At 38.8% G+C, this 12,228-nt stretch overlaps 1 protein-coding gene across 3 annotated transcripts in view; it reads right to left on the bottom strand.

The window, feature by feature from the left end:
- CDH8 (cadherin 8) overlaps positions 1-12,228 on the bottom strand; it is a 156,419-nt gene that overhangs the window by 92,225 nt on the left and 51,966 nt on the right. For all 3 annotated transcript variants that reach the window (XM_017826949.1, XM_017826947.1, XM_017826948.1), the window contains one exon: positions 3,318-3,612. In XM_017826949.1, the coding sequence (XP_017682438.1) occupies positions 3,318-3,612 (295 nt within the window). The remainder of the gene's footprint in view (positions 1-3,317; positions 3,613-12,228) is intronic.

The raw sequence follows: 12,228 nt of genomic DNA, 5'->3' as shown, positions 1-12,228 counted from the left end.
GGGGCAGCCACAGCTTCTCTGGGCAACCTGTGCCAGGGCCTCCCCACCCTCACAGACAAGAATTTCTTCCTAATATCAAATCTAAACCTACTCTCCATCAGTTTGAACCCAGTTTTCACATCCCCACAGTGTATCACTCGTGTTCTTTTGCATACTTATGCAAAAATACCACTGACTTTCATCAATACACCTCTCCCAGCAAAGAACACAAGACCAGATCTAACATAACTATCAGAAAACCTGCATTGTGTTAGAGCCTCAGCTCTGTGGCACAGAACAATGGAAGGTTATTGCCTTCATCTGTATGTTAGAAATTGCTTTCCACAGACATCCAAAAATAAAATGCCTTGTACTGCATCCTCATTACATAAGTACTATATATATATATAGCATATGAGTTCCTCTTGTGTTTCAGAGCAGAATTGATATAAGCATTTTGAGGAAAGAAAAGGTTTAAGAGAACTTTGTTTTATCCTGAATAAGAACACTGCCTGTGTGGTACAAATGCCAAGGCTGCAGTTGGCAGTGGGTGGAGATCTCTTTAAGGTGAATTAAGTGGATAATGGAAGAGAAATGCTCTTGGTGGGGGAAAAAATAATAAAAATTCCTTGAACTCTGAAAGGAAACAGTTTTCTTATAAACATCATGAAGGAGTTAAGTAATTTTAAGAGGACTAAAACAACTTCAAGAAAGTTAAAATAATTTACAGAGAATCATTTAGTACAGCTCTTGGTGTTGCTACCTGTGGGTCAAGAGAGGAAAGAAGAAGGAAATAGTAGCAGCAACAGTAACACTCTCATCTTCCACTTCCCAGCCTTGAAACTTGGTTCCATCAGAGAATAAGACACTGCCTGTACTGCACAGATTTTACAGATTTTTCATGACCCATGTAATGCAACTGGAAACATTCTCTGAGTTCTGAAGCAACAGCAGAGATTTGGGTTTAGTTTCTCAACAAAAGAGCAGGAGTGTATGTTTGTGCTTCTTTAGAGAAACAGCCTGAAAGCATTGACAGTTAGGAAAGTCACATAAAACACATGGAAGGTCTAGGGATCATAAGGGATAAATGAGCAAAACTTGCATAGTTACAGTATTATTACTGTAGCTAACCTCAGACCTCTCAGATAATCTATTGCAAATTTCTACCCCTATTTGTGTTGTTAGAACAAACTTGCTGTTGGACAAAACTCTGCCATGCAGCCTAAGAATACATAAAAATGTGGAACTATGTGATTTCAGAGGCAGTTCAATGAAGAATTGTTTCTCTTTCCCACAACATGCCAGGGAAACAGATGAAATATTATCCTCCAGGAGCCAACCCTTTTAGCTATTTATAGCTTTCCCAGATTAAGTTTTATCTTATAATTCATCTCCCATGACCTTTCTTTACATTTTCCCCTCCTCTTTCACCCTAACTTTTTTCTCAATTGTTTCACTTTCCCTCTCTTTTGCTAATGTTTCATCTTTTATTCTCTTTTACTCTCCTGGTCTCATTGCATTTACCACCTTTAAAACCTCGAGTTAAACAACTCCCTAGATTTTTACTCATCTGATCCCCTGACCAATTTCCTGTCAAAGTTTTTGGCTTTTTTTTCCCCTCCTCTTCTTTACAGTGAATACTCCTTGGATGAGGGCCATGTCTTTATTACAGATTATAAATATTGCTCATATGCACAGATATAAATTATTTTTATAGTAGGCTTTGTGATCAGAAACCATCTTTTCTTGTCTGCATATATCTTCATTTTCTTTTTTCCTAGAGTACCATTCATATGGAGAATAATAGCATTCAATTTTCCTTCCTCCTTCTCCCACTCCCCGCTTTTTTTTCTTTATTTTCTTTTACTCTATTTTATTTTATTTAATAAGTCATTTTCTCACCTAGAGCTTGGCAAAAATATCTTCTGAAAGCAGGGCCATATTATGTTTGTGCTGCTGTATAATTAAAAGTAACTAATCAAATTAAGCCTATGTTTTAGTAAAAGAACTGACGTGCAGGCTTGAAAATTCACATATCAGCTTCAGAACAAGCAATTCAATGCAACCAAGATATGAAAACGTGTTAGAGAAGGGTCGATTAAAGACATGAAGGCTCAGGTATCACCATGTAGTCAGCACACCATGCCTGTCATTGAAATGACTCTGCAACTCACTGTGCTGGCTGTGAGAGAGGGGACGGGTCTGGCTTCTCACATCCCTCCTCTTTTTAGCTAAATAAGACAGAAGGGTGGTTTTGGAACTTTGTGATAGGATGCTGCTTTATTTTACAAAGTGCCTTGGCACTCCTTCAGTTACCTTGCTTTGACAGATGTAGACAAATCACTGAAAAGCACATTATCCTCAACCTAACACTAAAATATATTAGAATTTCCTCTGTGTTTCATGGCCAGATTTTGATGTCTTTGCTTATGCTGAATTCTTATATTGCCCTTAAATTGAGTCTTTTGGTTTGATGGGTTTGCTTCCTCTTTGCTTCAGCGAGAGCTAAAAATCACCTGCCTCAATGTGTGTAGGTGGGGAGTCAGGACCTGGGTACATCAATATCTACCTCTCTAACTACATACTTATACGTTTGCAAACACAGAACAAGGGGTAAAGCATGCAAAAAAAAATTCTAATATATTAATCCACGAGGAAATAGATTCACACTAATCCAACAAAATGAATAAATATAAGTAAAACGTATTAAGAAGATTATGTTCTACTCTTTTCTCTTTTCTGCTTTCACACAGTTAATTTCCCTTTTCACCATCTTTTTCCACAGCTTTCTCTGTTTCCCCTTCCATCATCCATGCAAATCCTATGGCTAATTGGTTAAGTCCACTCTGGAGTCTAACCATCAATTCCCAGACACAGCATCTTTCATTTCAGTGTCTTTGCTGATTACAGTTGCACTTAGAGGAAAACAAATAAGTTCGTATCAACACACTGCAAGTGTATGAAAACACACAAACAGATAATTAAACATCAACAAAATATCAATAGGATTAGAGTGTCATGCCGGAGCAAATCTTGATAAATCCTTCTCAACAACAACACTCTCAACTACAGCGTCATAAGGGAAATATAAATTTAGCCCATTAAAGTGTTGTTGGACAAAGACAGACACATTAATACAGCTGTTAGTCATTTGCTTACTACTAAGGGACTCTACTGTTGTGCTGCAGATGAAAGCTTCGGCCAAGAGGAGATTTGAAAGCATGCAAATTAATGCTAACAACATAATAAATATCTTATTACTCATCAGCAACTCCAGGGCACCCTGGCATGGATTGAATGGGGGCGATCAGAGGCTGCTGGTGTTCAGACACACCTACCTACGAGAGACATTTCTGGGACCGTGGCGTGGTATGGACCATCCACAAACTCGGGGGGATTGTCGTTGATGTCCTGGACCTTAATGATGAATTCTGAGGGAGGCTCCAGGGGCTGGTTTGTGTCCCTGTCCACTGCCTGGGCTGTCAGAGTGTACTCAGCCTTCTCCTCACGGTCCAGCCTCTTCATGGCGTGAATGTCCCCGGTCTTGTCGTTGATCACAAAGATTGTTCCAGCTCCATCTCCTGACAGAATATACTTGATTTTGCTGCTGCCAGGGTCCAGGTCCGTGTGTAACTAAAAGGGGAGAAAAGAATTATTTTAGAGACAAAAAAGTGTACACACAGAATTTTTGTAGGTTTTTTGTTGGGTTGTTTGTTTTTTTTACTTTGGGCTAATCATACATCTTGTCAAGTTGTTCCTTTGTACTTCAATCCTGGCACCAGTGATCCATAGCTCAGCTTGAATACACATGGAGAGCAGGGATTTGTATGCATACTAATCAAAAGTGAATGCAATCATAGGCATAATTAGACTTTCTATTTAAAAAGCAGCTGTTATATATATATTTTAAATTCCTGTTCTAAAATGTAAATGCCTTCAGAACCATTATCAGCCAAAATGAATAAGTACAAAATGTCCTTAACCTATTATATCAAAGGGTGAGTGAAGGGTTAACAATAATATATGCTTTAATCAAGCTTCTTATTTTTAGTTGTTACTTTCAGCTTATTTCCAGGTGACTGAAAATGGTTGAACACTGGCATCTATGGAATGTTGTAACAGGCAGGAATTTGGAACTGTGTCTTAACTCACCTGTTAACAGAATTTAAAAGATTCTAAGATCTTTATTCTCAAAGTAGGTGCTCAAAAGAAAGAAGAACCCTTACACACATCTTCCCATTCTCATAAAAGCCCCAGTAGAAAAAACAATTGTATTTCATTTGTATGTCGTTTTCAAAAAAACAAGGCAGGATTATAATAATCTGAATCAGTATAAGAAAGGTTTTCTTCTTTACTTTGAATTTTTTTAATTCATTAAAAGCCTGGAGACAAAGAACTTCCATTAATTTTTTTTGGTAGGCTCAGAGCCAAGTAATAAATACCAGATTATCTCCAATAATTTTTAAGTTGTGAGGTGAGCATGTCAGTTGGTGGACCACATGTACTAGTGTCAACACATTCAAAATATAGGAAAATAACTTAAATATACAGTAATAATGTTTTAAATTCTGTTTACTAGTAAGGCTAACACACTCATCATGATCAATAAGAAGTGAATAACACGACATTGCAAATGTAATTTGCATCTATTATTATTTATCTCTGTCTCACAAAAGTTATTCTGAAGGAAATACAGCCTGTTTAGGTTGCAACATAACAACCACTGCTAGACTTGTTCCTGTTTGCTCGTTTTGTCAGATAGCTCAGTAGAAATTGTTGCTGGTTATGCATTTTACTCTTCAGTTGACAGCAGTGGTTGCCAGGGCTGGGCAGCATCATCATTTGATATAAGAACTTGCATTAGGATATTAAAGTAGGTGAGGGAAAAAAAAGCCTTGTAAGAGCAGCTACAGCCAAGGCACAAGGAGAGTCTCATGTCATCCCACCAGTAGCCCTGCAGAGAGCTGGTCACACAGTTAGAGCTGCAGCCCACTCGCTCAGCAACTCGGCTGCTCAAGGCCTCGGAAGACTCGAATCTGGAACTGCTGCAACGAGCCCAGTGGACCAGAGCAGCCAGGGCTGATCTTCCCGTTGCTCTGGTTTATTGCATTCCCAAAATCCTGGCCACCAGAGCATCCTCTGCTCTGCAGTAACAGCACCACTCCCACCAACTGCACGAGGTGTAACTTCATCCCCCGTGTTTTGCTGGGCAATATTTTATCGCACCACCACTGTTTGAGCAGCTTTTTAAAAGCACCTGAGGTGTGAATATGTGTGACTGCATCCAGTTCACTCTAACCTACGCACAGGAACGTACACAGAGATGTCAAGTGACAGATGAGCCCCTTTTCCAAAACTTCAATCTGTTTTTCTTTTTGCACCTGCTGTCAATTCCTGCTTGAGAACAATCAGCATCATTTACTCAGTTACAGAACTCTCCTGTTGCTTGGTACCACAGTTTTGTCTGTTCAGAAAGTTATTACAACTCTTTTTTGCCTTTAATATTATTGTCTTTATGACTCTTATGACCCCAGAGCCCGTCAAGATCAATCCAGAATCTGTGTTTTAAATGGATTGTTTATAATTTAAGCATCTGTTTGATCCCTGAATAAATCTATATCCTATTAAAATTGCACATGAAGGTTTTGGCAGGATATTCATGGCTGGATTACAGTGATGTAATATCACAGCATTGTCTGGACAGGCACAGCTCAGCAAAGGTTCACCCAGCTCAGCTCACCCAGCCACATACTGAAAGACTGTAATCTGAATTTCTAAGAAGGCACTGGCAGGATAAACTAGATATCTACACAGATATCTGAGAATGCTCAAAGATTCTCCCATTTTCGATTTGCTAGTAAGTATGAGAGGCTGTCAGTATAACCTCAGGTTTTATCCATAAAATCCAACAGCAGTTATGGCTCATAAATCAGTTCTGGTGGATATTAATGCAGAGCTATAAAACCTTTGCAGTGCCACTGAGATACCAATAGTTAAAATGAAAGACGTTGCCTATGATTACTATTAATTGTTTCCTAAAATAAGTTAAATTTCGTTGCATCAAAAGAAAGAATTTGATGTTGCTATTTAAAACACCATAAAATGAAGGGCTAGACATTAAACAAAGGGGAAGAGACAGGAGCATTTTATAATATTGAAGTTGAAATCGAGCGATGAATAGAAGATCAGTATTTTTTACCAGAAGATTTATAGTAGCAAAACTGATAATACTTTTTTGGTTTTGTTTTTTTTAATAAAAAACAAGACATAAATGTGGCATTTACTAAAGTCATATGTACTTTCTATGATGAGCATCCAGACTGACAGATTAAGATAGCTTTCCTAGGTTTTTAAGTTCTTACACATTAATTTCTAAATTTTATAGTAAATCACCTATAGAAGAGTCAGTTTTTCACAGTAATTTTATTGTTTAGATTTAGGATTAAATATCGCCATCTATTTAAAAGGTAAATCACAGAACTGAAGTTAAATTCTGAGTCAGATAGCACAGTATTTTTTTTCCCAAGTAATATTTCCTCTCTTCTACCAGACATGAATGATAATTTACTGCAATTGTCAAGCTTCAGCAAGCTGTGTTCATGGGCAGGTTAAAGATCATTAAACACATAATTATATAGGGTCGAGGTGAATGATAGAGAGGCATAATGAATATGATAAATGAATATCGGTTTCGGCTGAAAAAGCCTCACAAATGTAAATATGAAACTGCTTTCCACATCTATAGCTTTATTTGTTACACCTGTGCCTGAAGGCTGACCTCTTCTTTTTCAGAGCAATATTGAGAATGCAACAAGAATTTCTGTTTAAAAAAAGAAAACTTCTCTACCAGCCCCTGTGTCCCGCTCCTAGACAGCACCCCAAAACAAGCAGACAAGTGTATTTACTGGAAAACAGCACCTTCAAACTCACTTCCATTATGTGAGATTTGGGTTATTAGACTTCAAAGGAAGTGAAATCTTCTTGCTCCACCACTGCCCTGCCTGTGGGACTATAAATCCAAACACCTCTCTCCCTCAAAGCAGCAGATGCAACCCCATCACCCAATTCGTGCCTGGATTTATGGCGACAGGAAAGGGTTTGGATCCTCTCCTAGTTTTAATGGTGATGCAGATGCCCTGTATTAATGTCCTACTAATGGCTCCCATGTATCCTCAGCATAGTTCATTTTTTTTCCTAAAAAATTAACTTCATTCCAAACGAACTCTCGGACCACAGCAGTTTCTAATCACCATTAATTCCTTTGCTATTCTATCCTATAACACAGATGGTAATCAATGAAGCCAGGATTAACAGTAACAGCACACACAGGGTGTTATTTTCATTAATAACCATCTAAAAGTATTGCCAACACACTATTCAAATCCATAACACACAGTTAGAGTCTCCCACGTACATACATGACAAACATGCATCATTACAACCAACACCAGAGGAACTGCAGAGAGGAAACTTATTCAAAGAGCCTCTAGATTCTGTGGATGCAAAAGTACCACTCTACAGTAAAACACAAAGCCAAGAGTGTGGTATTGTTATGAAATTTTCCTATTCTATAGCTATTTGTTCATTTTGTATTTCATTGTTATATTTAAAACAACGTTTTCTTGGCTCAAAACTATATTTGCAGCCACAGGCTTTGTATGGACAGAGGCTGCAGGAGCTCCGAGCGAGGCTGGTGAAGCTCTTTTGCAGTTCTGAGCAGATTTATGAGTCTCTTCTGCAGATGGAAACTGTCTCACCTGCTCTCAGTGTTACCTGGCAAACCCATGGCAGTCAAAACAACAGGTTGCTCAGCACAACAAATTTCACGTTCAAGCCATGTGTTCACCATCAGGAAAGTACAGAATGCACTTGGGGCTGGTCCATCCCCAGGATGAGCACAAAGATGTGGACTGGCCTCTGTAGGAGGACTGAGCACTTCCAGTCCTCTCTGGGTGCAGTGTTGATGCACAACTTGACAAAGCCCAGCCCATAACAGATGCATCATCAAAAGAAGGATTTGTAATCCCAATTTCCTAGTATTAGTAAAAAAAGCATAAATGTAGAGATAAGTCACATGAAGGGGTGTGTGTGGGGGGGGAAATCTACATATTATGAAAATGCTCCTGGACATTTTTAATTAAGAAAAGAGAAGGTGGCATTATGTAGTCAAGATTTTATTTGAATTTGTTAGAAAGTAATTAATTCATCCTCATGTAATTACAAGGGAATTACCCTGTACTTGTTTCAAGGGAAAAGGAATCATCTGCCCTTAAAACTTCATTTTAAAATTTGCATCATCCTTCTCCTTCCTAAATCTGGAATCTTTTTTTAAAGGGTGCATCACTGATTTTCACCTGCTGTTACACAGGTACACACACAACACACCAGCACTACCCTAATGCTTCATGTTCTCCTATTTTTTACCTGTGGCTTGCAATAAAATTCCTTGTTTATGAGGCAGACCCCATTTAACAAACTTAGAGATGGAATTTTCAGCTTTTTATGACTCTTTTCTGAAACTGCTGGGTTCCAAGAAGCTCTTGCTCATTCTGTGAAAGTATGGAAGGATTTTAGTGACTTTTACAATCATTTTTATATATATGTCAGTGCTTTCAAAGACTGTAATGCACCTTATTCTTCACGTGTTTCTTTCTGTAAGTGGCTTTGCAGGCTTGTTTTTTTTGTTTTTTTTTCCTAAAACTATGAACATCCTTAAGTGTTACAGAAGGTTTTTCTGTGTGTTGTTGATGTGCTCTGACACATCATGGACAACGAGCATGTTTATTGTTGACCCAAGGTTTAAAGAATCATTCATAATTAAACTATTATAAATAGATTTGATTCACTTGCACACAACACAGAATTAATAAAGTGAATGTAATTTCAGTTTAATAGAATGTGTCATTTTCTCCACGGATAGGCTGATCCCATCTTTAGTAATGCGAATTATAAGTGCACAATGGGGAAGAGGAGAAATATTCCGCATTATTATTCAGGGTAATGACAAATTAGGGCACAGACTTGATGCACTTGACATAATGTCAGTACTTGGAACACTTTCAGAAAGGAAACAGACATGTCCATGGATGACAAAGGTTCCATTTAAGATCCCAGAATCCTGTGACTTGAAGCCTCTGGAGTAACTGTCAGAAGACATTACTGCTCACACTTCTCAGCTACACTCTCATAACCATATTCAAAGGGAATTAAAGCAATAATACCCCTAACGCTTTCATTTAAGAGTGTAATCTCTGCTTTTGTCTGCCTCAGTTTCCTACCATGTCATTTGAGTATCTTTGATTCCAGATGGCTTCTTTTATGTTTCTGTTTATTCTTTGCTACTGCTTTTTCATTCTATTTGATTTGCTAATTTTGTCTCTGTTTATATTCACGCTGCAACGGTGCACAAACGGCTTTTCATTGCTTACCTTTTGGTATCATCTCATAGTACACTGGAGTGAGCTGTTGTTTGAAAACTGGAGACAAGACTGGGATCGAACACTCTCTTTACTCTGATTCACTGATTATGACCAGCTCATGCAAGAAAATGAATCTTGATCTAAGTCCTTCCTGGTCACAGTGCCATTGGTCCTTTCTGTAGGTATGATGTATCACCTTCCTCACCGGGCTGAATTAATAGTATTTAATATCTATTTTCGTGTGATGTCTTGGGAGAAAAAGATACAGCTATACTTGTTTTTACAGATGGGAGGAACAAAGGAAGAGATAAACCTGCATTCAGCCTCACAAAGATTCATATTAGGAAAAACCATCCAGACCATAGGACCACTCGAGCCATTCCTGGCCAGCTTTACACATTTATCTCCAGTTACTCCCAATACTGATTTGTAATTTATGTATTGCTGGTGTTGTTTCACTGCTGTGCCCATGCCCCCAGATACAAAGTCTTCCCCAACTCCACGGTCCCAAGCAAGTCTTCCATAGTTGTGATGGCAACAAAGACAAGGAGGTTTGTTCCAACCCCACTTCCCTCATTCCAAACCGCCCACTCGGGTTGATTTTTCCTCTCTGCATTTCTTATATACCTTGCTGCTCCTGAATCCTTATGTCAAGCCAGATGATAGCTAAAGCTTTCTGTTTTCCTAGTTCTGGCCTTGGCCCTTTCCATTTGGGAATACCATCTGTCCTCCCTTCTGTCCTGAGAACAGCACCACCACACACGACCCGTGTCCCACCGCAGCTTGGACTGCTGCCTTCAGCCCCTGCTCTCCTCAGCTCTTTAACGCCCAAGTGTCCCGTGTCAAGTGGCCTCAGATGGCTGGCACCTTTTTGTAGCTGGCTCTCTGCCCAGCTGGGAGTCCATGGAACTATTTCTGAACCCAGGCTGCTGTTCCTTCCCCATGTTCCAGCAGACACCGCTCCTGTAAGAAGGCCTAGATTTTTTTTTAACCCGACTGCTTCTGACACTTGGAAACACGGGAGGAAGTTGTGCCACACTGCCAAAGAGGAATCCTTTCCCATCTCATTTACTTCTCTATTATTTCATCTGCAGTGCACTGTGGCTCACCACAGGAGATCTGAAAGCTGGGCATAGAGAGCCTCAAAAATTGCATGCGGCTCTAGTCTTGTAAAACATATTCCCTCTTTTGTGTCTTTATGGGGGGAAAAAAAGTATCTGTCATCTCCCACTGTTTGGGGTCAAGCACTTACATTAACAATTCCAGTGCTTCAGGCATTATAATTAAGAGTGCCTCCCTCCTGCACTTGTCATTCTTTTCCCAACTCAGTGAAAGAGCAGCAAAGCCATTTCCTCCCTCCTCCTGCTTGTCAGCCTTGGACACAAACTATGCTGTCGTTTCTGCTGTAAGACTGACTGAAGTCTCCAGGAACAACTTCAGGGGACTGTTCCCTTTTGACTGTCAATTCTACTGCCAGCAGAGTCTCACTTGATGCTCCTTCCTCAATACAGACAAAAAAGATGGGGATGGTTGTAAAAAGCCATAAGCCATAGACATTTCCCATTCAATGTGCTAGCCAGCAGTCCAACACTTCCTGCACCCTAAATCGTACCCTGTTGTTCCTTCAATCATCATCATCTTATTCACCATGTCCTGAGCTTTCCTTCTGTGATGTTTGGGCTTTATTTTTCCTTTCCTCTTTAAAAGCTTATTATAACTTGCTAGGCTTCATTCTCAGGCCCCGAGTACACTGCACTTGAGTGCTAAGACCTCTTTGTGTTGTTCAAATGATTTTCTCAAGAGAATGTCAAAGCAATATCTTAGAATACATACTCTTAGGATTGCAGAAGAGGAATAAAAAAGTTAATCACTACCTACCCACAGCAGTAATTTGAAGGCTGCTTACAAAATCTGTCAAACTAGACAAGCTGCAGCCTAGATCAGCCAAGGCACAAAAAGTACAATAGGCCAGATTGGTCAAAAGTGAGAAGATATTTCTATTTATTTAAGCATATTTAAGTTGTCCTGATTTTACAATCCTTCAAGAATCTGCTTTCAGCTGCTTTCATCAGCCTGGCTTCTTTTCATATTTTGCTCAAAATGAATAGGAGGGTCCCAGTAATAATATATTTAACCTGTCTTCCTGCTCAATAAAAGAATTTTAAATTCATGCAGAATGCCTTCTGTTAATAATATTTAATAAAACTGGCCTGAAAGCATTAAAACACCTCTTTTTTTGTAGGTAATTTTTTAAATTTAAGATTACTGCTTAGCATCCTTCACTGTCTGAACATAAGGAAGTAAGTACTGTCTAAAACCACATAATGTGTAAAGCTGGCAGTGCAAATAGAAAGCTCTTCTCTAGCAATTGGCTGTCAAACACAGCTACAGTGCAGAAATATAAACATCAGCTATGCAGCCAGCTCGAGCTAAAATTGAAAACTGTTGAGAAGGTAACAGTGAAATAAAGAGAGCTGAAAAATTAAATTGTGGGTACTTACATATTGCTTCTCTTATAAACTATCTGCTTACAGGTGACAATGTAACTTATTTGCAGTGCATTTCCACTAACCTGTGAACTGGGCACATGGGTGCAGTATAAGTTTTTTCATACTTGAAATATTTTTCAAATTACTTAGAATGTGAAAATAAACAGAGCCAGGAAATGCTACAAAACAAATTCCTTCTGAGATGTCAAACAAAACATTAGTTCTTCAGAGCTGCTATGTTTGCAATTACATAGTAACATCAGAGTGTCATACATCAGAATAAATAGATGTAACATGAGGATAATTTGATTATTTTTCCCTCTTTTCTTGCAGTTAGATGT

This window comes from Lepidothrix coronata, unplaced genomic scaffold, assembly GCF_001604755.1.
Source record: "Lepidothrix coronata isolate B3197 unplaced genomic scaffold, Lepidothrix_coronata-1.0 Scaffold132, whole genome shotgun sequence".
NCBI classification, from domain to species: Eukaryota; Metazoa; Chordata; class Aves; order Passeriformes; family Pipridae; genus Lepidothrix; species Lepidothrix coronata.
This window is presented reverse-complemented; position numbering and strand designations above follow the sequence as displayed.